The following is a 26,568-nucleotide window of genomic DNA, read 5'->3' as shown; positions in this document are numbered from 1 at the left end:
AGCCACAATCTGACAGCGGGCGGGAAGGTGACGTCGGGACGGTGTGTGACTAACGCACGCACCGCCCCCATGCGACGTCACAGCCAGTACAGCGCCCGCCACAGTGAGGAGTGTCGGGGCGCACAATGCGCCTCCTCCCCTCGCTAGTATCCGCCCCGGAGCCGCAGCAAAGATGTAAAAGAGCCACATGCGGCTCCGGTGCCGCGGGTTGCAGACCCCTGGTATAACTCAACTGAGCTTAGTGGGGCAAGAATCATGCATTTCCCTACCCTACGCGGGTGGCGCTGTGGGTAAACCTCAGTGCCTAGGACTTTCACATGGTCAGCGGTTCGAATTCCCGCGGCGGGGTGAGCTCCCGTCGTTCGGTCCCAACTCCTGCCCATCTAGCAGTTCGAAAGCACCCTTAAGTGCAAGTAGATAAATAGGTACCGCTTTATAACGGGAAGGTAAATGGCGTTTCCGTGTGCTGCTCTAGTGCCGGCTCGCCAGAGCAGCTTCTGTCACACTGGCCACGTGACCCAGAAGTGTCTGCGGACAGCGCTGGCTCCCGGCCTCTAGAGTGAGATGAGCGCACAACCCTAGAGTCTGTCAAGACTGGCCCGTACGGGCAGGGGTACCTTTACCTTTATCCTATGCTAATGGAGAAATTGTTTTGCGTGATGTGGATTTGTGGGTTTTTGCAGGGTGGCAGCCAACTCCTGGCTAACCAATACAGTGGTACCTTGGGTTACATACGCTTCAGGTTACATACGCTTCAGGTTACAGACTCCGCTAACCCAGAAATAGTGCTTCAGGTTAAGAACATTGCTTCAGGATGAGAACAGAAAATGTGCTCCGGCGGCACGGCAGCAGCGGGAGGCCCCATTAGCTAAAGTGGTGCTTCAGGTTAAGAACAGTTTCAGGTTAAGAATGGACCTCCGGAACAAATTAAGTACTTAACCCGAGGTACCACTGTATATGTTTTGAAAGCGTAAGATTTTTCTGTGTCGGGCTGAATTAGTTTCTGATAGTGCATCGACTATAGTGTAGTGCAGGCATCCCCAAACTCGGCCCTCCAGCTGTTTTGGGACTACAGTTCCCATCATCCCTGACCACTGGTCCTGTTAGCTAGGGATGATGGGAGTTGTAGTCCCAAAACAGCTGGAGGGCCGAGTTTGGGGATGCCTGCTGCAGTGATTGTGAGGTTAGCACAGTTGGTTGGAGCATGGTGCTGAAAATCACAAGGTCGCAGGTTCGATCCCCATTTATGGACAGCTCCCTATTCCTGCCTGGCAGGGGGTTGGATCAGATGATACTCAGGGTCCCTTCCAACTCTACAATTCTTTGATTCTAGGTCTGGCTAAATGGATTCTGATAAACGTGCAGAAATGAGAGTAGTTTTCATACTGTGAACAACAAACCTTAGTCATAGAGAGGAGAGGGTGGTGGGGTGGAGCTGCCATTCTGATGCCAGTATCAGTGCTGCTTACCAGGGTCAGACTATGTGAATATACGAGCAGAAGTGCTATCCTGGTTCTGCCAGTACACCCATGCAGCCTGAACCTTACTACAAACCCAACTAGCGGCAGCAAGGCCTGTGTCAGAAGGGCAGCTCTATGGCACCATGCCAGCTTCTGTGCATCTGCTCAGAAAAGATGAGCCTAGGGAAGAAATGCATCCATTGTGCAGATGCTGATAAAAACAACTAAAGCTCTTAATCTTCTGAGCACTGAAAAATAAATAAAGGAAATTCCGTCCACCAAAAATGTCTCCAGCACAAGTTGCTTCCAAATGACTGGGGTTCCACAGGAGGATAATTGTGACATTGGTCCATCCTCACTGGATATATAATAGGAACAAACTGAATTCCATTGCTACCAATTCTGGCTGCTTAAGATCATGTGTTTGGTTTCAACAATGAATTCCAAAAGAGGGGTTTCTTGGGTTTGGTTGGTTGTGGTATATATATATTAAGCTATGTAAAAGTAAAGAGAACACTTTGAATAAAACCTTTTTACAGTTTATTATCTATTATTAAAATGTATAAAAATGAAGATTTGAATAACTGAGGGACATTAAATGGTGAAATTCTATCCGTGCAAACAAATAAATAGTTATTTACAGTCTTTGGCAAAACAGAATGTTAAGTCTTGTTGGCATCTTGTGCTTATCCACATATATTCTTTCTCCCCTCCCCACCATCTCTCTCTAACTCTCTCTCTCTCTCTCTCTCTCTCTCTCTCTCTCACACACACACACACACACACACACATTCACACATACAAAGGAAAAAGGAAACAGTCATAAATAATTTACATAGTATAGGCAAATATGGTACAATCGAAATATTAACATCTTAGTCCCATCGCTGATGTCTTCTTTTTATTTGAAGGATACAATAAGCATTATTACATGAATGAAATTTCCCTCACTTCTCTCTGGGACTTGGGGCTACACTTTTAGAAATACTAAAAATATGAATTGCAAAAAAACAAAACACTCTGAACAAGCTTTTGTTTTTTTAAAAAAACCTCTCACTAAGAGGCCTTTTAAAAAGGTTGTTAATATGGCAAAACTAAGAATGTGCAATAAAGCCAGAAGCACTGGATTCTTGATAAAGGTATATAACATCAAAATCTATTCAGAAATTGGTTTGAAAACAGATGACATTTGCTCACTGTATTCTCAAACAAGGCAGGAGATTGTTATCCCAAGCCCAAACCTGGCTGTGAATGCAGCAGCTGAGATGCTAATGTAGAAGCCTCAGCTACAGAAGCTGTCGCATTCATTCTGATGCAGTGGTAGGGACAGGCCTGAGCTTGAGTTGCATCCTTTTGCATCCATGAAGATGCTTTGACAATTGTGTGCCTGGAAGTACTCACCTGTGGCTGAATTCTTTTGCCACAGTCCTTCTTGAGACATCCACATGCATATCCCTGGCTGGCTGCAAAAGCTTCCACGCAATTCCCCAGCCTCACCAAGCAGCCAGGGCTTTAATACATATCTTAATGTGGATTCCCACGTGGCAGCTGTTTGTGACAGAGAATGGATTCTGCCCCCTCCTGACTCCAGCCCAACAGTGGATTGGCAGGTTTCTAGATTCTTTTACACAGCTGCGCATGCACAACCCTCTTTTGCAATCCAGAGAGTCGCATGCAGCAGAGTGCACAGAGGACTCAGCAACAAGGCCATTGTTCTCTTCTCTTAGTAATGCTCATCCCGAACAAAACCACACCAGCAAGTTTACCTCATGGGCAAAGTTCATTCAGTTTAAAATAACAAAAAAAGAGTGTTAAATATGTGCATACTATTGTATAATGGAATAACTGTTGTATCTGGTTAGGATAAAGGCTGACATACCTTCAGCATTCTTTTCTTTAAAAGTCCTATATACAGCAGACATACGTAAAAAATAATAATGCAAAAATGGTGGGCAATAGTAAATATCAAGGTTCCACTTAGAAGGTCTCGAGGGCTACTTAATTATTTGGCAATTTTCAGAGCAATTTAAGATTATTGTGACGTATAATTACATATATAACATATATTCACCGGTTGGACCATTAAAGGCATTATGTAGTCATCTCTTCTGTGAGTTCTTCCATGGCTAAGGTGCTCTATGGCATGCTTTCAAATAAATTACTGGAGAACATAGCTGCGCATCGCAATAAATAAATAGCACCAACGTCCTTATAACTGGAACCGTAATATGTTACCAGATTTTGTTAATGGTAGCATTGCCACCTTATCAGAAACCCGGATCAAAGTTTGGGGTTTCAAAGTGCTTGCTGTGACAGCGTCAGGAAAATGGTTTCACCTGGCCAGGAACCATTTTCATGGGACACCTTAAGCACGCTGCTGTTCATCAGGTCAATTAGTGCACATTTAAGTTCTCACCACTGCTTATCTTCCTAGACAAAATTCAAAGGGCTGATTATACGCTTTACATGACAGCCACATTTTTTACTTTCCCACCCTCTGGGTTATAAGCAACCAAGTTTTACTCAGAGTAGACCCACTACAATGAATTAGTCGTGCTCGTCTATTAATTTCAGAATGTCTGCTCTGACTGTGACTACTAGCATGCATCTCCATGCCTCCCAATGCACACTCATGGATAAAATGTCTCTAAACGCAATGGCCAAGCACCAGGAATCCCCCCATACAACCTTTCATCGTACACTGCATGGTATACAATGATATGCTGAGTGTGTCTTTGAGGCAAAGGGTGAATTCATATGGGAAAGGGGTCATCAAGTAGTTGAACCCATTTTATAAAAAGGAGCATCTACAAGCTTTGGCTGACATTCACAACCCCCCTCCCCAATTTATTACAGCGCAGTTCTAAAGTCACAAGAACAGCTCCAGAGTATAGGATGCTGAGCTTCATATAATGCCAGTTTCCTCCAGAGTGTAGCATATGAAGATGCCTCGTACTAAATCAGACCATTGGTCCATCTACATCCGTATTGTCTACACTGGCGGGTTGCTCACCAGTGACTCAGATGTCCTACCCAAAGATTCTGGGGCATGAACCTAGGATCTTTTGCATGTAACACACATGCTTTACCTCTGAGCTGCAGCACTTCCACTAGAAGTATTACTTTGGAGACATGCAAAATAAACATTTAATAATGTTGGGTTGTTGATGCAGCTTCCCTGCTCCACTCCCCACAAAATTATATGTGAGTAGGATACTAGATGCCTGCCAGCTCCTGCTCATGAGGTATCAAGAGTCCCTGATATCCACATACTTTGAATGAGCAACCCTGAAATAACTGGCATTTTAATTTGTATGCCCCCAGGAGAATAATTCCAAATTCACTTCTTTAAAACAGAATTGGATACAAGATCTAAAGAGCTGGATGTTAAGCTGTCGTCGTTCTCTCTGCAGCCTGCTCACGTGCTAGTATTTGTCATTAGAAGAGAAGCGTTATTTTAAACTTCAAGCATGTGGCTTACCTAAAAAGCTGTTAGAGGATTAGTAACATTTGAAGTTTGTGGAGCCATCTTCTTGGGTGGCCCTTGCCTTAGTTTTCCATGGCTTCTTAAATGAGTAGGATATTTAGGGTTTGGTCCTTCTCAGTTTTGATGAACTATATCTCCCAGATTTTGTGTCACCAAGGCCCAGCCCTGATCTGAGCAAGTAATGTGGCCTGAAGAAGTGGTCTTACTTACAACCACTTCTTCCCTCTTGATGTAATAATACCCCCCTCACATTCTTCCATATCTATATCCATATAAATACATTAAGTAATTACACTTTTACACTTTATATGTAAACGTCATTTCAAAAACAACAACAACAACCCTAAACAAATGACTGAATAAATGTGTCTGCCAAGTTTTCACTCTATACGTCAATCAGTTTTTGCTTCCGTGGTGGGTTTGATGGTCACATTCAGGCCCTGTCAGTCCAAGCTCTTAGAAGGCACTGGGGTGTAGAATCGGAGGGATCTCTCCTGGCTGCAGGGAGGCACAAGGTCTGGGGAACATGCCAGAGTTGAAAAATAAGTGAGGGATTTGGAGTACCAGGATGAACAGAGGTGTCTAGTTGAACGGCATCTACAGTACTTTACTGGTTTTGCAGCAGCTTTACCTCAGACATCTGCAACAGAAAGAAGCAATTGCTAAGTACAATTCCCACACTTGGATTGCATTGCAGTAAACATGGGGGGGGGAGTTACTTGTGTTTGGACATTTAAAGCTTTTATCCCATCTTTCGAAAAGCAAACTATTATAATGCAACAAATATGCACAGTAAAAATCAGGTAAAAACCAATGGGTTCCAATGGGCTGTTACTTCTCCCATTTGCATCTTGCCCTTCTGCCAAGGAATGCAGAGCGGCCTGCACAGCATTGTCTCGTTATTCTTACAACAATACTGTGATGTAAGTTGAGCTAAGAGATAGTGACTTGCCCCAGGGTCACCCAAATTAATGACCGTACTCAAATTTGAACCCGGGTCTCCCAAGTCTGAGACTCTACTCTGCACCACTACATTGTCTCTTGCTGCTTGTGTTACTCCAGTCCTTTGGACCATATTGCTAGCTACAGATTATATGGTTGATTCTCTGGTCTCGGGTCACAGACGGACCCAAGGTGATCACAACAAGAGCACTACCACCATTCAAGTATATGATAAACGATTCAGAAATTCGTCCCCAAATGCATATTTGGGTTAAAGATGGGTCCTGGGTCTGAAAAGGTTGAGGATGCCTAAGTTAATGATGGTCAGAGAAATGCTTAGCCTTATGTCATAGGTCATATTTGCTGGAGGGAGGACCTCACATATGAGGAGTGGCACTTGCAAGTCAGGTTGCCTATTGCATGGAATCTGGCTCTGATTATGACAATTACCATATTTTTTGCACCATAACACTCACTTTTTTCCTCCTAGAAAGTAAGGGGAAATGTCTGTGCGTGTTATGGAGGGAATGCCTACGGGTGGCATGCCTACGGATTTTCCTCCTCTAAAAACTACGTGCGTGTTATGGTCGGGTGTGTGTTATAGAGCGAAAAATACAGTAATTATGCTCAATGCTTTCTTCGGGGGAGGGGGACGCAGGGGTACGCATACCCCTAAACATTTTGTAAATCTGAGTTTGGCCTCATTGAGGGGCAGTATTTCAATATGAGTAGGAAAATGATAGTACCCCTAAACATATTGGGGGGGCTGATTATGCTTGCTCTAGCCTCAAGCTGGATACACACAATTGCTATTAATTGCTATACACATTCCATTTTCATTCATAATGTACATACATATATGTAAGATTGTTTAATAAAAGGAATCAAAGGCACTCAGAGGGTTGCTTCACAAATACATGGCCAACACTTGATACTGCAAAATCGGATGACCTGCAAGTTTGAATGAGCCATAAAAACATAAGTCCCTGCTGGATCAGGTCCATGGTCCCTCCCATTGAAAAAGTCTGCAGCCCCCCTGCAAACACTAAAGTAGTTATTACCATTATGATGGTGAATGCATTAACTTACCTTTGCATTCATACTTGAGGTCAGAGAAGTATACCATCTCTTGTGAAAAGACAAAAAGACCTAATCGCCCACCAGCATAGGTTTTGTCATAGATTGGTCCAGAGTCTGCCATGACCTGCTTTCCTTCGTACACTAAAACCCTTTGAAAGGGGAACAAAGTCTAGATTAGGCACCATTCTTGAAATGATACACTTTCTTTCTAGTGGCAGTAAAAGCTCTTATAAGAAAAGCAAAGTGACATCAGATTCACACCCAGGTTTCTAGAGTATACAACTTCTACCTATCTACCACACAGTCTGCTCAAACACTCCTCACAGAAGTAGTTTTATGGACACATCTGAAAAAGATTTCCCAGTTCTGATTTAGGCCAGCCAAGTCCAATGAAGTGAATCTATACTGAGGAGGGGTAAGATGCATATTCTGTTGGAATCTATTCAGAGTGTCTTCCAACATTGTTGTTGTTGTTGGTGTCATGCACATAAGTTGAAGAAACAACTCCATAGTCTTGAGGTCACGTTGTGTACTGTGTGATCTCTGACAGCTGTGTGCATTTCAGCTGAAATTGCTAAATATTCCATAATACATTAGCCTGTTTTCATAAAGAAACATTCCCGCTAACCTCAGACAGTTAATGGTTGGCTTATGCAATGAAATAAGTGGTATATGTGTTCTATTTCAAAGCCCTAGGTTTTGCTGATAACATAATTATTAGGATTTGTTTGTGGCACTGCTTTCTAGATGTGGGAACATGGGAAAATATAGCTGTCAAAGAAGGGCTAATTTAATGTGAGAGAAACTCATATATATATATTCCCACCAGAAAATGGTTACACCACGACAGACTTTAACACCAACCCAGAGAATGTTACCATGCTTAAGCCACATTAAAAGTCAGCCATGATTAGCTTAAGTTTCACTAACTCCAAAAGGTCATAGGGATGACAAATTTTCTTGGGAACTGGTTGTCCATACTTGTCTATTCTGGGTGCTGTGTGACTCATGGAGATTGGATGCACATCAGAACGCATCTGGTGTGCATCTGACTTCTGAAAAATGCTCAATTATTCTTAAGAGTCAAATTAGAGTGCAAAAACCTACATGAATTAACAAATGTTACAAGTTTAAAGGTTCTGGATAAGCAACTGTTCAGCGGTGCCAAGAACAGATGGAAGCCTTACATCTGGCTATGTGTGAATGATGATCCAGCTATAACCTGGAGAAGTTGAGTTTCTGCTGCATCCTTATGCGGTAATATGCCCAATAAGTTATATCTTACAACCAGTTGAGAAATCTTCTCTTATATCCTCAAACAATATAGCTAAATCCAGGAAGTAGGCTGGTGTGCTGTATGGCTACATATTCATCCAAAATGACAACAGCTATATTGGGCTAGACCAATCTAACTAGGTTCCCATCTTCAACTGCAGACCGCAATAGCTAACAGCCACTCATATGTGCCCTACAGGTTCTTTTAAGGTGCCAAGATATTTAACCAGAGCCATAATTATATTTTATGTGGTTGCCCAGGCGGGCACATTATGTGACCCATGACAGCGGCAAAACAAGAGGACTATACAATGGCAATGGGATAAAATCAGGCCAAATCTTTAATTGACAACAGCAGGCAGGGCAAAGGGTTGGCTTGGCATTGGGTCCCACGATCCCTTCATCATTCCACATGCCCCATGTTGATGGAATGGATCCACTGGGTTTGGATCTCTCCAAACCTGTACCATGGGAGTTGGCCAGGGTTAAACCTTGCCATGGTGCAAGTCAAGCAAGCAAGTTCTCACTGGGGGACCAGGATGCAGATTCCAACCAGGCAGATACCAAACTCACGATTAGGTTTGCTGCGGTCAATCCTCCCCACAGGCCCCTTATGGCCCCCCCCATATACTATGTTGATCCTGACCAGTGCCATTTCTGCACTCAAACAAAGTTCTTCCACCTAACAAGGAAGCCATAATTTCACTGAGGGAAAGGAGGGGGAAAACCCAACCAAGTGCCAATCAGGTTGAGAAGGGTGGGAGGAATTCATTTCCAGCTCTGTCAACCAGCGACCCAAAATTGCTCAGTGAAGGCTCTAACACGAGGGTGTGCGGGCAGGAAGCTCTCAAAGCAAAGTGGCTCTGTGCTCCAGGGGAAGCAGCCTTATATAGGCTTCCCCTCCTCTCTGCAGCAAGAGCTCATGGGGCAGCTTTTTCCTATGATGAGACCATTGCAGAGAGAAGATTTGCCCATTATTTTGCTGCAATCTTTTGCTGCAATCTATGGGCTACAGCGCTGCCGGGCAAATGTGCTTATTGGGCACAGAACGGGGTATATAGCATAAGAAGAAGAGTTTAGATTTGATATCCCACTTTATCACTACCCTAAGGAGTTTCAAAGCAGCTAACATTCTCCTTTCCCATCCTCCCCCACAACAAACACTCTGTGAGGTGAGTGGGGCTGAGAGACTTCAAAGAAGTGTGACTGGCCCAAGGTCACCCAGCAGCTGCAAGTGGAGGAGCGGGGAAGCGAACCTGGTTCACCAGATTACGAGTCCACCGCTCTTAACCACTACACCACACTGGCTCTCAAGGGCTCTCTAGTGGGAAATGAGAAAATTACCTGTTTAAATGCCTCCCATGTAGAAAGCTCCCGACATGTACAGATGCCAGGCAAAACATTCCTCTTCTCCCAGTCCTTTGGCTAATTAAACAATACATGGCCTTTTAAACGGGGGGGGGGGGGTGCTATAGTGGTCGTTTGTTACTATGTTATATATTTTTGTGCTTTTATATTGTAAACCATAAAGGCTCAAACTATATACTATTTCTTAAAAACTGGAATTTTCCTAAAGGACCCATGCGACTGAGTTTACCAATGACAAGAACGTCTGTTTTATTTACTGAATAGGCATATTGCCTGCACCATTCTCACACAATGTCATATTTGCATGGGAGTCCTGACACTGCAGGCATTTTATCATGAAAAAAACATGTGAGAATGGGGGTATTTCACTGAAATAATTTGTGTGAATAAATGACTACATGTCTGCATTTAAGTTAAGACTGGCTTCAGATTGACAAATCAGAGCTAACATCACAAGTCTACAAAAATATTTAGAGTCGCCTTAATCTCAATTCCCTTTAGTTCTAAGAAGGGGGAAATCAGTTCTTCCAATCTTCATTTTAGCTTTGTTTTGACATTTTTCTTTTCCCCAAAAAAATTCAGATTAGTACAGAAAAACAGTCCAAAAATTTGGAGGTATCATTTTTTTATCTAATAATGGCTGTGTTTATATGAGCCATTTGAAGGAAATTGAACACATCTGATGGCGTGGAAAGCTGGGGAACACTCCCAAATCTTCCAGTGCCGAAAGTCTGCCATAAATGAAGTGACAGTGCTGGAATTTGGTTACAAACCACTAAATAAAACCTCATTTATGATCAGATGGAAAAGCAATACAGTGTATTACAAGAAATGTCATACTTTATTAATCCCGTCTTAGGCCTGTGGACCAAATGCCACCTGTAAGCAGTGTAATCTTTCCAGCCAATATTCTTGGGGTCGTGCCACAAGGTGCGCACCTGTGGAAGACGTTAAAAAACAACAACACTTCAGTGAGTGATTTGCATTAACAAGTGGGGAAAATCCAATTCCTATAAACTCTAGTCTTTTAGATAGAAACCACAACCCACATTTTAAATGCGCTGCCATAGTTTCTATGCCCCCCTCCAGTTTGGTCAGTTAATATGAGATGCTCATTCTGCAGCTTTCCCAGCTAAATGCTGTTGTGATTAGACAGGGAGCAGAGGGAGTGTTGCATATTTTGAGTATCTGTAAAGGGTGCACTGTCTTTCTACACAAAGGGATCCCTGGGCTGCTCAGGGTTGGATGTGAAAAACCCATTTGGCAAAAGTATTCCCAAGCACAGAAGTCGAATGGAATCCATTCTGGTAGTCCGTTCGGCTTCCAAAACGTTCAGAAACCAAAGCACAGCTTCCGATTGGCTGCAGGAAGCCACCCCGGGACGTTTGGGTTCCAAAAAAGTTCATAAACCAGAACACTCATTTCCAGGTTTGCGATGTTTGGGACCCAAAACGTTAGGCTTGCAAGGCATTTGGGATCCAAGGTATGACTGTACTCTCTCCTGCAAGGAGCAAGGAACAACAATTCACTAATACAGGAGAAAATAATTGGACACAGGGTCACTATTGAAGTCAAACCTGGAGGTGGAGGCTTCTTGGCTGGGGCAGGTTTAATCCTGGCCAAATGTTTCCAAGACAATATCCAATTAAAAAGAAATAGAATGAAATAAAAACTTGGCCATTGGTTGATCATTATAATGAAAGATAGGACCAAAACAATGGTTGCCAATGCTATGTCATGATGGTATATGAGAAGGGGACAATTCGAAGAACACTTAGCTGAATGTGACTCATACATCTCTTACCTGTCCAGGTGTGTTTCCTGTATGCCAAAGGGCATTTCTCAAATGTTCGCCAGTGCCAGTTGTAGAGTTCACTACTTTAAGTGATACCCCTGAGTAACCATAAGCTCTGGTGGGCTTGTCCTCCCAATATGTCTGAGAAATTTGTTTCCACATCAGGACATAGAAGCGACTGCTGGACTGGTAGCCAAAGACAAACCCAGCATAGTCATCATCCCGGTCTGTGTTGACATAGAACGTACCACTGAAGTCAACAGAACTGAACTCATCATAACCTGGAGGAGGGCAGAAAATGTAGGTGTTTAGTTCCCAAAGGGATTGCAGCTTGCTGAGAATTTGGGCAGAAAGAAGCTAGATTATCCATTTAGTCTCAGACACTTGCCATTACTTTCTATTATGATGCTATTTGATTTGGTTCACCCCTTCTTTCTCCAATCATATTATCAGTTCTTTTGTTTCTAGGCTTCATCAATCACTACCTTTTCTGTTACTTCATACTTGCTTTATAATGAAATCATTTTTAAATAGGCATATTTATTGATGCACACATGGACCTTGATATAGGAAGGACATTTACATTTTTCAGTTCTACAGCCATGAAAAACAAAACTTCAAAATATTTAAAAAGAAAAAAGTGACGATTACAGAATGCTTTTGAAATGCTTGTATACCACATGCAAGAGCAATATTATGGTTTGTGTCCCACAGCCTGATGCAGAAAGATTAATACATTCCATCCAGTCATATATATAAATCACTCAAGATATCCCTCAAGTAATTAAGGAACAAAAGAAGAAAAGGCACACTAATCTAGGAACTTCCTCTCTGCCCAGAACGTTGGAGGCTATACACCACACCCCTCAACAGTATTTATAGGAACTCAAACACCAGATTCTGCTCTGTTCCAGTAACAAGAAGCCGAAAGCACCAGCCTGAAGATGACGAGTGAGACCTCGTCGAAACGTCGCACAGACACCCCGACTCTTACACGGGAAGACACCCGAAGACACCAAAACCTGCATTCCTGTACCCGTGAAAATCTACGAAAGCATATATATATATGCTTTCGTACAAAACCACAGCTCGCCCCTATACACGAAGCCAAGCCAGAGCACAACTAAATGCAGCACAGCCATCTTCGAAAAACTCTTCACAAGCTCAAGAGGTCAAGACACGAAAGCTTTAGCAACTAATCCACACTTAATGACCCACCTAAGTGGTATTCAGAATATCACTCATGAAATCACTCAAGATATCCCTCAAGTAATTAAGGAACAAAAGAAGAAAAGGCACACTAATCTAGGAACTTCCTCTCTGCCCAGAACGTTGGAGGCTATACACCACACCCCCTCAACAGTATTTATAGGAACTCAAACACTAAGACCCTGCTCTGTTCCAGTAACAAGAAGCCGAAAGCACCAGCCTGAAGATGACGAGTGAGACCTCGTCGAAACGTCGCCCAGACACCCCAACTCTTACACGGGAAGACACCCGAAGACACCAAAACCTGCATTCCTGTACCCGTGAAAATCTACGAAAGCAATATATATATATATATATATATATATATATATATATATATATATATATATGTAAATCATCTATGAATGCTGACTTGTTATTAGGCAGCTTTTTATTATTGCCAAACATTCCTCAGAAGTTATCTTGGTTTCTGTGGAAGCCGCCCAGAGTGGCTGGGGAAACCCAGCCAGATGGGCGGGGTACAAATAATAAATTATTATTATTATATTATCTGTGCTTCCAACTTTTCCAAATCCATTTCAGAATGTTAAGTTTAGAAAGAGGTTCTTAAACTGAACATATAAACTGCCTCAAATATTTCAGCTTCTTCTGATCAGTAGCCCGGACAATCTAATTTCTAGCTAATAGTTGTGCACAATTCGGAGAACCATGTGGCTAATTCCATGCATTCTGTCAGGTTCTGAATTTGCACTGTTTAGCCTACGGCCCCAACATCACACAAGGCAGATGTGTTTCAAAAGCAGTTTATAATATGTCATGGGGGGTCTGTTTCAAGAAAACAAAGTCCAAAAAGCTACTGGGTTCATGGAAGCCCTTGTGAAACACTAAACTCTGTCCTCTTGGTGTAAGTCTGTTCATATCATCAATTAATCAATTGATTAATTTGAATCATACTCACCTACAGCTATGCCAGGATCTGAGTTAGCCGTCTGTACGAGTTCTTTGCCCTGATGTCGAATAACCCAATTTGGGTCAATCTGAGCTGTTCCTTTAGGATCCAATGGGACCATCTGGAACTTTCTGAAATCAGTTTCACTAATGGCATCATTTTCAGGACAAACATCAAAAATATCTGGGACTTTGTCATTGTCAAAGTCATCTTTGCAGATGTCACCTCGGCCATCACCTAAAATGCACACAAAACATTGAACGGTTTTCACGTTATATTCACACATCTCTCTTTCTGTAGGAAGAAGCCATGTTCGACAGGAAGGAAGGAAGCAGCCAAGCCACCTTCTCTAGACAACAGAATTAAATTTAAGAGAAGAGGGGCTACCATCTTGCACTCCAGGGGAATTGAATGGATAGCACAATGGGTGAGTTGCAATGGATCTTGGTGGGCAACTACTCCAACCTTCTGTGCAAGATGGGATCTGCAGTGCAGACAGGACTGTGCAAATCTGGGGATGGGCCCAGGCCATCTGGGAAATCAGTTGCTGACAAAAACTCCCTTATAACCTAAAAAGCCAGGAGAACCACAATATTAAAAAGGAGCTTTGGAATTTTAAAACTCCATATTATCTCCATGTCATCAGATGCCTTCAGCATTGTTCTGTCATGAATACTTAAGACTGTGACCATGTACTTTTGTCACATCTGTAGCAAATGAGTGAAAAAGGCATTACAGTAAATCATATTAAAACAGCTCTTGGCTACTCTTTATTTATGAGAGACTGTGTGAGAGAGGGAGGGAGGGAGAGCAGTGATAAGCTATGGGATAAATAATCATTTTTTCCCCTAAAACTTGGAATGTGGCTATAATGAAATCTTGAGTGATTAATGTAGTATTTAAGGCAGAGCCATTCAAGTGAACAGAGACTGCAACCACCAGATCTGTTATAAGGAAGCCCTGCTGTTGGCAATGTGGTAAATACTTTGCAAGCTGTGTGTCTTAGAATGTAATATTTATACTGTTTTGGGTTAAAGAGTTATTTGGGTTGAAGAACAGTAGACATTCAAATAAATGTCAAAACAACAAAACTGAAATGTCACAAATATGTTTTCTGTGTTCACAAACAACATGCAAATCCTGTTCCACAAGTCCTTTTTAAAGGCGCGCACACACATTCTACAACATTTTCCCCAAACTTTTTTCTTTGATAAGGAAATACAATTCTTGTGTTTCTCTCGAATCATGAGGACACTAAACTTGGTTGGGGGGGTGGGGGGAGAATGATGAGAATCTCAGCCAATTATGTTTTTGCAGATTCACTTATTGTTTTCTGCATTCATTTCTCTTATCAGTAGAGACTCCTACCACATGTTTCGCAGGCATGTTTCATTAGAACACTGTCTCTCTACTCCAATCTTCTATTCTAATCCTCAAGGACAGACTTTGTTATGGAACTGCCAAAAAAGTTCTTTAAAAAAAAATACGGAGTCAAGCATCTCAGATGCTTTTTGTAGTTCATCTCTGTGAGAAAATGGCTCCACATTCCACGGACTGACTGGCTGGCTGGTTGCCAAGTTGAACTCCAAATTCTGACCAGCTGTATGCTCCTGAACGTGTTTATCTTTACACTTAAGGGGGAAAGTGTGTGTTCCCAGTTTTATCCTCTTGCCAACATCAAAGAAGCAATTTCTTTGTCCAAATGAGGTTTTAATTTTTCACCACATATGTTTCTTACGTTCCCTGTGGTGCTGATTGCTGACAAGGCTGTTTTTTCATCAAAAAGTTTAGAAAGCATCTGCCCCACCAGCCATGACCACAGGCTCCTTGGAGGTCTGCTTTCTGGAAGATGGTTGTTCAGGACACAGTAAAATTCTGCCTTATTTCTTGACCCTAGATTCAAATGACACTGTGGAGTATCCATCACAGAACAGCTAACTGGTGAGAAATCTAAGCTATTCCTGCTCTGTGTGATTAGAGACGTAACTGGGCAGAATGCGTAAGTGGGAAGGATCTGCTGTGGTGTTAACCCGAGAGCCAGTGTTGTGTACTGTCTGCTAAGGAGCAGGAAGAGCCAGATTCAAATTCCCCACTCAGCTATGAGGTCACTGGATGACCTTGAGGCAGCTGGCTTATGGATTGGCTCACTCGTTTTCAAAGCACTACTTTCAAATATATTAAAACTATTGGCAGAAACTATGAGGCAGAAAACCCTCATAAAGATTTCAGCAAAAGGATGTGTTTGGGTGTACCTTTGATGAGCTAAGGGATGCTAAACATATTCTTGCATAACTATTTGACTTTTAGAAGACATCTGAAGGCTGTCTGAACATCTGAACATGCTGGCATGTTCAGGGAAGTTTGTAATGGTTGTTGTTTTATTGTGTTTTTAATATTTTGTTGGGAGCCACCCAGTCAGGATGGGTGGCTAATAACAGTAATAATAATAATAATAATAATAATAATAATAATAATAATAATAATGCTACTTTTATTAGTCATCTCACTTCAGTACTCTGTTCAAGCTATAATTCTTTGCAGAAGTTATTAATCCCACTTTTCTTTCTTAGCTTCTCAAAGAATATTTTATGAAGATGTCTCATAAACAACCTGTATGGACGTTTTTCATCACAGTATTGTCAGATTCTACTACAAAGGGATGCTCTGAGCATCACAAAGCAGTCGTGGCCCTCCTGCTTGATCACCTACAAAACCAGCTTGCTAATGCCATTGCACTTAAACGAAGTACACCATTAAAAGGAGACCACCTGTGAATTCTCCAGACCTAGGAATACTTTCAGAACTGCATGCAACACTACAGGCATGCCAGCAGCTGGGTGCAAACACACCTGAACAGACTCATCTGTGATAGAAACGAGTCAAACTTTGATCAGCTTTCCAACACATATGAGCCAGTAGCAGATGCTATGGTAGGGCTGCCCTGCTGACTTCCACTCCCTGTGGATGAGTCCCTGCTGCAAACCAAGATGGATGGAGAACACTGGCTGAGCCAACCTGGCATTTCTGCTGGCATGTTTTCACTAGGCCAACCTCGCCGCCACCTCCCCTGTCCTGCTTTCAGTCCCAGTACACAGCAACGATTCAGCTGGAGAGAGATCAAGGGCACCACACCATCTACTGCTGGTGGGCTCAGCTTGGATTGAGAGGACCATCTGTAGTCTTCACCCAAGAAACACCTAAGTCTATGGTACTAACAAATCTACTATGGCATAAGCTTTCGTGGACTGCAGCAGGGAAGGTGGGCTTCTGGCCCTCTAGATGTTGTCAGCTTCCAATTCCCAACAACCTCAGCCATCATGGTAGAGATGATGTGAGTTGTAGTCTAGCAACACCTGGAGGGGAATAGGTTCTCCATCCCTGGAACACACCATTATATGCCTGAAGGTGACTGTAGTCCGCAAAAGGATATGCCACCGTATATGTCTTTAAAGTGCCCATTGTCTTACCATCGGAATCCTTCTGGTCAGGGTTGTATGTGAGTCGGCAGTTGTCCCGGTCGTCTGGGATGCCATCGTTGTCATCATCAGAATCACAAGCATCCCCTTTACCATCTTTGTCATGGTCAGCCTGGTTGGCATTGGAAATGTACGGACAATTGTCTTTGTTATTCTGGTGGCCATCTTCATCTATGTCTTGATTGTTGTCACACTGATCACCAACCAGGTCATTGTCCACATCAGTCTAAAGGTGGGGACAGGAAACAAGATTTGAATTTTTGCAACAGTGAACCAAAAAAGGTGGGGGAACCGCATGATCACACTATTAATGGTTCCCTTCAGAAATGTTAATGTATAATGAAGGCAGTCTGAAAAGTAATATTCTATAAACATACTGAGATATCCCAACCTTGCAAAATAGATTCTTATTTCACATTCCTCATTTAAATCTACTGACTCTTAAGCCGATACCCTTAATTACTTACTTACTTTTATTTATCTGTTGTATTTATATCCCACTGCAGGAAGCAGTGGAAGACAGGAGAGCCTGGCGTGGTCTGGTCCATGGGGTCACGAAGAGTCAGACACTACTAAACAACAAATTTATATCCCACCTATAGCCCTAAAAGCAAACAGATGCAAGCCCATAGCATCCCTCCAATTTTAATGGAAGGAGGAAATGTGTCATTTATCAGAAGTTTGGGAAGCATTGTTTCTACGTGATTTCTTGCACAGAACAGAGGCTGGCTAAGCTGAAGAAGTGGATTATCAGGGTAGGTGGTGGTATGATTGAAGGGATGTTTTCTAACTGATCTTTAACTCATACAGTTTTTCCAACATAACATTAATTCTTCCAGAATCGTGGTCTTTTCTCTTTTTTGCATCTGTTTTCATACTGTAAGCATTTGGCACCTGCCCCCAAAGTATCTGTTAAGAAGAGTGCAAGATGAAAATGCAATGCAGGCATTTTAATGAATGAAATTGGTGCCAACACACTGGAAGACCTTTGACGTCCTCAACAGATCTCAGTTCTAGCCTTAGGCCCCTTTGTAAGATTTTGCAGATGAGAAAAGTGGCGCTGCTCTCGTGAGAAACTTCTCTTGCCTAGGCAGCATTCTTATGTTATGAGTGACTGCTATTGACCTCAGCTGCTTTCAGGGTTTTTATGTATATATATATGCCCCGAGAAGCCAACGGCAATAACTTTGCGCAATTAGAAATTCCAGACCATTCATCCAAATCAAAGGCAAAGCTGTTGTGTCAGAGCTTTGAAAACTTGAAAAGCTGCACTCTTTCTTTTTTAAAATAACCTGGGCATTCAATTTACCTCAAACCATGCCGTTTGCCACCAACATTTGCCTTTAATATAAACATGTGCCCTGTGACTGAACAGAACCATATTAATTCTACGTAAACTGGGTGGTTTCCCCTCCCACTTCCCGAATAGAATTACAAGTAAGTCTAGAATGTAGCATTTCTGAAATGCAGAGCTGGAAAGCCCATTGTGGTCTGGGAGTTGTGTTACCCATTTTAAAGTGCCTGGTGGGCCAAATAAAAAAGCACATATATATACATAATCTCTCTCAGAGGCACACAGTTTGTTTCACACATAAATCTCATGTGCTCCCCACCTTCTCCTTCATCAGAACCAACCTGGCAAGAAACTAGTGACAATCAGAAAGGGGCGATCTCTTGTATATATTGGGGCTTAATTGAGAAAGGGAAACGGGTGACACTGTGGTCTAAACTCTTGGGCTTGCTGATTAGAAGGTTGACAGTTCAAATCACCATGACAGGGTGAGCTCCCGTTGCTCTGTCTCAGCTCCTGCCAACCTAGCACTTCGAAAGCACACTACTTCAAGTACATAAATCGGTACCACTGTGGCAGGAAAGTAAATGGCGTTTCTGTGTGCTCTGGTTTCCGTCGCAGTGTTCCATTGCACCAGAAGTGGTTTAGTCATGCTGGCCACATGACCCTGAAAGCTGTCTGTGGACAAATGCTGGCTCCCTCAGCCTGAAGCGAGATGAGCACCATACCCCATAGTCAAGTTTGACTGGACTTAACCGTCCAGGGGTCCTTTACCTTTTTTTTTACCTTTAATTGAGAAAATAGCAGGAGATGTTCCTGGGGTGAAACTGGGAGTCAGATTTTCTGAGTTGACATGCACAGGATTATGGAGGTGGATGACTTCGAACTGAATGTGTGAGCTGCCTCCATTGACAATATTGCAGTCTGGGAGTGGAATCTCCACATGTGGTGTTGGATGTATGGTGTCACACATACAAGCCATCACCACACAGGGTTGTTGCTGGGTGCATGTATGAACCTGCACTCAAACTAGAAGACTCCCTGCTAGGAAGAGGGATGAAAGACTATTCATGAACAAAAGCTCTCCTTTATTCTTGCTTTCCTGCATCTTGAAACAATCTACCCCCAAAAGCATATAATTGGAACACTGAGTATCTCTGCAATAACAAAAACCTTCTTTACCCCTAAATCCAACCAGGTATGAATGTAGATCTTGAAAGGGGGAGAAAGGAACAACCAGCCTTGCTGAAATATCCTTCAAAGCAGGCAAAAGGCAGCCTGTGTTAATAGTACACAGTACAGTGTAGTGGTACCTCTACAAGGGTGAAGACAGAGGTTCTTCACATCCATACAGTCCCCCCCCCATGTATATGCTACTTACCTGATCAGGATTGTGCACCAGTGGGCAGTTATCGCAGTGATCACCAACTCCGTCTCCATCTGTATCTCTCTGGTCTGTGTTGTAGACATATGGGCAGTTATCGCGTTCATTGAAAACATCTGCCAGGATGGGGGGGAAAGCAATTCAAAAGCATTATGTTCAGATTCCACTTGCATAAAGCAACATGCACTGGTTTCCAAGAAACTAGCACAACCATGAATGAAAATTTCCCCCATTTTATTCTCATTGGAAACTAAGTGCATCCAAGAGACAATGATGGGACCATGGTAACCCAGTGAGCTTTTGTATTTAAGCCTGGTCTCTCCATGCTAGGTGGCACACATTATATCTTGAACTGATAGCACTACTGCTTGTTAACTGGGGTGCGCTTGTCTTGCTGTGCCTTCCCTAAATTACAAAGCTACAAATACTATAAAGTCTGTAGGGTTGTACTAGCTGGTCCCTCTCCCTAATTCAGCTCTGTGGTGACCCCTCTCTGCCCAACTCTTGGTCACATAAAAGCTTTGCCTGACACATTTTCTGGTGACGGTGAGAAGGTAAGAACAAAACCACCCTGTTTTGTGACAAATCAGTTGATGACCTATCACCTTCCATTCTCAATTGAAGGTAGTCGATTCATGCAGACCTTTCAAGATAGGGCAGTCCAACTTTTCAGATTTTATCCAATAGTGAATGGGAGAGAGCAGTACTCTGATGGGCAGCTTATGAAACAACTTGGACCAAGGCAAACACTTTCCTGAAGCAGCAAAATGAGGTCTGATCCAAATCTTGTGGTTTGTGCAGTCCCCTAGTATATTTTTATTGTTTGAACTCTGTGTAAACAGTCCAGAGGAATCTGTTGATTAGGTGGTCAACAAATGTCCTAAATCAATACTATAAAATTTACTATGAAATGTATCCCGTGAGCTGACCTGAGGTTTATGCAGTTTTGTTTTAGATTTCAGATTTCATTTATTTTTTAGTAATAAAAGTTTTTGCTGATTCTTACAATATTTGCAGGAAACAAGAAGAAAACCCTTTCCAGGAATACTGGTTTATATATTTTTAATTTTTTTTGCAATGATATATATTTTGATTGTAAGCTGCCTTGTATATTTAGATATGTCTAAATAAATAACCACGAGTGTTAATGGAAACTCCATACTATGGAAAACCTTCAAGGGTTTTAGATATCTACTGATACACACATCCAACACTTTACACATTTATTGAATCAAATCTGAGGCTTAACAGGGTTTTTTTCTCCAGTGCTGAAAACTGGGATTCATCTGCCAGGAAATGCAGCAGCAACATCTCTCTAAGGACACTGAAGCTTCTGCTTCCAAGTCATGCCAAAAACCACAAGCCTAGAGGCATTCCAAAAACACCAAAGATATTTAGGTTGGTAGGTTTTTTCAGTACTGGGCTACTGTTCAGGTCAGGTTTGCCAGTTTAATAACCTGAAATGTCACTGTTGGTTTTTTCCTCCTTCCTGAGCCAAAAATGTAACTTGGGATCCTTATTATTCTAGCATCCAAAAGAAATTTCCTTTTTTCTCCCAAGGCGTTTTGGCAAACACATTGGGTGAAGACATTTGATTTGGCTGGCACTTCAAGTGTGGCTCTTCATGCGAGCATATTTGACAGCATAAATAATTAGAAAGAATATGGGTATTGCTGGGCCATAATTTTCATTACTTCTGAAATTATTATATCAAGTGAATGTTATATTCTTAAAAATGGGACGTGGGTTCTTAAAGAGTACCTTTCCCATTATAAGATCATTAAAGACTTGTCAGAGAGACTATGCAAATAGTCCATTCTGTTCCAGAACTGGTTTGAAGAAATGGCAAAACCTTTACCATGAAATTATTTGCCCAGTAAACCCCACCAAACCATAAGTTTTAAGTAGACCACTAAGATTTCTTTTGATTAAGAAATCCTTCATAGACATAACTGGTGGTTGAAAATGCTTGATTTCCTCTTCTCTTCTCCTGCCCCCCTCAGCAATATATCGCAGCTTTTATAGCCTACATATAGAAGGGGTGTTTAAAATGAGAGTCGTCATAGCGTCCTCTTTTTTGCAAATGAGGCAACCCTATCCTTTGCCTTCAATGCATGGATTGATTTGATAGAGTTGTTCACAAGGGTGAGAGCAATAGCTTATTTTGAACCAGTTTCTCCCACGTTGAACAGAAACAAAATATATGAGAATGATTAAGAATTTACCATCGCCATCAATATCCACCGCACATGCATCACCCTCTCCATTATTATCGGTGTCAATCTGAGCAGGATTGTGCACGTAGGGGCAATTATCGCAGCGGTCACCAACTTCATCCTTGTCATAATCAAATTGACGAGGGTTAAAAATAAGGGGGCAGTTGTCCTAAAAAAGGAAAAAGATTAAAGAAAAGATGTGTAAGCATACATTAATGCAAGCACCATTATATTTCCAATCAACCTTTTCCCTTTCTGTAAATCCAATAGCATATACCTACTGGGGTTCCCAAGGGTTTCATGTAAATACTGCTAATAATAGTAAATTAGCATCAAATGAGGCATATGTAAGACTATCACTCTCTCACACACTCTGCTGGAGTCAATGTCTTTCAACCTTTCCCCATATGAATACGACAAGCCAACAAAACAGCTGTAAAAATCCCATACAGTGCGCCATTCTTTGAGAATTTCTGTTGGTCTGAAATGTGGAACAAATAATGATCAGCGACATCTGTAAGCAATAGTGGTATCCCAAATGGTACAGTTTAAATTCTGATATCTGACAACAGAGGTAGAGAAATGAGAATGCAGCAAATATACCAACAACTTCTTAATGGTGTCCATATTTATTTCTTCTGAAAGGAGAAGATGGGTTAATGAAAACAAGCTTACTTTATCATCCTCAACACCATCGTTATCATCATCCTCATCACAGGCATCTCCCTTTCCATCTTTATCGAAGTCTTCTTGTCCAGAATTAGGCAGAAGAGGACAGTTATCCTGTAAAAACAGACAACCCCAGTTTGGCACATGCTTCTATTCCACAAATTGATAATAATGCCAAACTCTGACTAAATGTTTGTATGCCCCTCCAGAGACCAAAATACGGCACTGGGCGAATTCAAAATGGGAATTCTGAAGTCTTTTCTAAAGTCAACATGCATATGTATTCAATTAATTTTCACACACTTTTAGGCAGCCTTTGGTTTGTGTTGGATTATATTGCTAAAGTGCAATGATATCCGATGATGGTTACCACCTTATATTTTTGCTAGACTGCTTTAAAGGAAAGCATTTAACCTTTATTAAATCAACATATGTACTACAAAAATAATGGGTTTGGCTTTTGGGAAGAACCTCCCCTAAATGAATTCCGCATGTTTGAGTTTTGTTTTTTTGTCTTTTAATGAAAGCAGTTCTTGATTCTTCTTGAATCAAATGAAATACGTCCTGGTGACAGGAACCAAAAAGAAAGAAAGAATGAACCATATATGCTGAGCTGGTCACATTAACAAATGAGCAGACATTAGCCAGGGCTGAAAGAATTTGACATCTCAATTGTATGCCCAAGGAACATTTAATACTCCCTCCCTGATCATGGAAAAGCAGGAAAAGAGAAATCCATTCCTAGATCCATCCCCCAGTCTTATAAAGTCACATTCAGCTTCAAGTTACAAGCATTTCTCGCAGTTTAAAGTAAGTTTAAATTAAGGCACAAAATTCTGGTTTGTTTCAATTCACTTGCTGTTGGGGGGGGTGATATACTTTGGTGCTGTATTGTTTTTGACTGTATTGGTTTGATAAAGGGTGTCTTCAGAGAAAGGATGGTGTAGCAAGGTGACAGAAGCACTGCCCTTGCATGAAGCAATGAGCTGCCCCGAGACCTCCAGGTATTGGGCAGTATATAAATTCTAATAATAATAATAATAATAATAATAATAATAATAATAATAATAATAATAGTAACAACAACAACAATACATTGTGCATTCAACTATTTCAGTGGAATGATCCCGATTCTGACATGTCTATCCAGTCATATCTTTATGGTGGATCATAAGAGGAATATAATTTTGGTAGACTAGGAGCCCAAAATGGACAGATTCTCTAAACTGAGAGACCTACCAACCTTGGAAAAATATTTATTTCAACAGTGGCCTAACAAATGGTTCAGAAAATGATGGTCACTGGAGGCTGTCACTAGACTTGCCCTTCATCAACCACCCTTCATTGAGACATTTATGGCGTTTCCATTGCTTCTTACTTACTTTTATGCAGTGATAAGTTGCATTGGCAGCACAGACCAAGTTATGATTGGGCCATCCATCCAGATCAGAATCTTCACCACAAATGAATCCATCACCAGCATAGCCTGTCCTACATTCACACTTGTACATAGGGTCACTGAAATGCCCAAGGTAGATGCACTCGGCTGACCTGTGACAGTTGTGTGTCTTGTCTTTGCAAGGATTGGCAGGTTCACATACCTGGAAAAGCAAATCATAATCATTCAGACCATGCTTTTGTAGGGGCATAAGGGTACTGCAGGTCTGGGGCTAAATTAAGCTAAGTCAACTGCAGCACCAGACCCCAGCTAAATTGGAAGAGGAGACAGTGATGCTTTGATGCAAGCTATCCCATTTTATTTTCTCTAAATAAATGTATTATGAGCTACAGGGACATGAGCTTGTTTGTTATATATTTGCTTTTATGTCATCCTCATCATAGCAAGTTACAATACTTGAAAAGAATTCGCAGGATGCTTTCTGCAGTACAGGTGACTTTAGGAACAGGACAATATATGGTGGCTTCCTGGAATGGCCGGGACCACAACAGTATCTGTGGGTGAGAATTGTGATAACAACACAAGAGAAGAGATGCTTTGGATGGCAAGACCTACTCAGTTCCACATAGTGCTGGAAAAGCCATTCAAAGCCAAATTTGAATTCAACTAAGTTGGCCAAAAATGTCTGTTTTTCAAATGCCTCATTTTAAACAGTTTTTAGTACCGATAGTCAAGCAGGCAACACACTACCCTCAAATGACACATGAAGCATCCAAAATATCTGATTATTCAGAAGAGTAGATAAACAGCAGTTTTAGTTTCCCATAATATTGTTGAGCTTTGAGCCACACATACTTTAGCTGGGCCCAGATTTAACAACCTTTTATTAAAATCCTGGGCAGAGCCTCAAGGAACATTTCCTTGCTGACTGAGCTAATTAGCTGCACACGTTTGTCAATGCAGTAATTATGAATAATGCTTTATTTAACTAAAGGGTCGCCTTAAGGAGAATTTTACATTACTTCACAAAATTCTCTTACATCTGCTGATTCTGGATGTCATTAACTAACCTAAATCAACCCCACCCATTTCCTTTGCAGCAGTTTCAGGATGTAGCACCAAACCAGCTATTTAGCTGCCTTTGGGTTTTTGTTTTTGTTTTTACATAGAGAGACAGCCTAATGGACTGTGATTTCTTTTCCACAAGTCCTGACTGGTACTTCTGTATTGCTATTGTTTTGATGGACAGCTTTGCTAGAGTAGTTTAACATTAACGGATGTTTCACATTTAGACTTCACAAACCGTGTCAGCCAGAACACGGAGAACTATGAAGGGACTGAGTAAAACCCAATGAAACTATTTTAAAATGAGGGTGGGGAATGTCTTTTTATCAAATCTAATTTAGTTGCATTTTCTCGTGTTCACTGAATAAAGATCTCCCCAAAGTAACCTATTTCATACAGAGTGTGTCAAACAATCCCTTATATTAATTGTGCTGGTTCTCAAGTGCAATGCATTAAGAATATGTTAGTGAAGAACCTGTGGCTGAAGGGCTTACATAAGAACAGGCTTTCTGGATCAGACCCATCCAGCATTTTGTTCTCACAAGATGAGCATGGGAAGCCCAGAAACAGAACATGAGCGCGAGAGCACTCTCCCTGTTTGTGTTCAGTCAGAGAGGCATAGTGCCTTTCTTACTGGGGATAATGTATAGCTATCACAACTAGTGGCCTTTCCATAGATTTCTCTAATCCCATTTTAAAGTAATCCAAGTTAGCGGCCATCATTACATCCTGTGCTATATGAAGAATTTATCCCTCTCCTCTTATGCACTGTTACACCTTCTTGGCCCTTTTCAATTGGCCCTAATCTTTTTTTTTTTTTAATATAAAGAAATGACTTTTGAGATCAATTTATTAAAAAGTTTGGAGTGGTTTTGAATGTCAGGTTTCCAATCTACAGTGGTACCTCGGGTTAAGTACTTAATTTGTTCCAGAGGTCCGTACTTAACCTGAAACTGTTCTTAACCTGAAGCACCACTTTAGCTAATGGGGCCTCCTGCTGCTGCCGCGCCGCCACAGCACGATTTCTGTTCTCATCCTGAAGCAAAGTTCTTAACCTGAAGCAATATTTCTGGATTAACGGAGTCTGTAACCTGAAGTGTATGTAACCTGAAGCCTATGTAACCCGAGGTACCACTGTAAAGGGTACATTATAAACATGCAAGCTGCACTCTTGCTTATTTCGAGATGCTCCAAGACAATGAAGTCTTTAGGACTGATACTTCATCACCCTCTTTGTGCCATACTTTTATAGCAGATGTATCACATTTTCCACCCCGTTACTGGCCTTCTTTCAACAGCACTTACTTGTTTTTCTTTCTTGGCAGCCTCTAGGCCCACCCCATAAGGCTGACTGCCTTTGTAGCGAGGAGGGCATGGCAAGCAATGGAATCCAGGATTGGTGTTTACACAACGGTGGTTCTGATTTAACTTAAAGCAAACGTCTGGCACTACTGCACACTGCAAAAAACAAAGACACACACACACACACAACCAGAAAGAAGT

General features: G+C 41.7%; 1 protein-coding gene across 1 annotated transcript in view; it reads right to left on the bottom strand.

Annotated features, from left to right (window-relative positions):
• Positions 1 to 1,977: 1,977 nt before the first annotated feature.
• THBS2 (thrombospondin 2) overlaps positions 1,978 to 26,568 on the bottom strand; it is a 45,852-nt gene continuing 21,261 nt past the window's right edge. Inside the window, exons 12-22 of the mRNA XM_082217088.1 lie at positions 26,371 to 26,523; positions 23,984 to 24,202; positions 22,608 to 22,715; positions 21,942 to 22,101; positions 19,714 to 19,832; positions 17,033 to 17,267; positions 13,575 to 13,802; positions 11,417 to 11,688; positions 10,453 to 10,550; positions 6,979 to 7,118; positions 1,978 to 5,587 (exon numbers count right to left, since the gene is read on the bottom strand). Coding sequence (XP_082073214.1) covers positions 5,580 to 5,587; positions 6,979 to 7,118; positions 10,453 to 10,550; positions 11,417 to 11,688; positions 13,575 to 13,802; positions 17,033 to 17,267; positions 19,714 to 19,832; positions 21,942 to 22,101; positions 22,608 to 22,715; positions 23,984 to 24,202; positions 26,371 to 26,523 — 1,740 coding nt within the window. The 3' untranslated portion in view covers positions 1,978 to 5,579. The remainder of the gene's footprint in view (positions 5,588 to 6,978; positions 7,119 to 10,452; positions 10,551 to 11,416; positions 11,689 to 13,574; positions 13,803 to 17,032; positions 17,268 to 19,713; positions 19,833 to 21,941; positions 22,102 to 22,607; positions 22,716 to 23,983; positions 24,203 to 26,370; positions 26,524 to 26,568) is intronic.

Source organism: Podarcis vaucheri (genome assembly GCF_965113315.1).
Source record: "Podarcis vaucheri genome assembly, chromosome: 3".
NCBI lineage: Eukaryota > Metazoa > Chordata > Lepidosauria > Squamata > Lacertidae > Podarcis > Podarcis vaucheri.
This window is presented reverse-complemented; position numbering and strand designations above follow the sequence as displayed.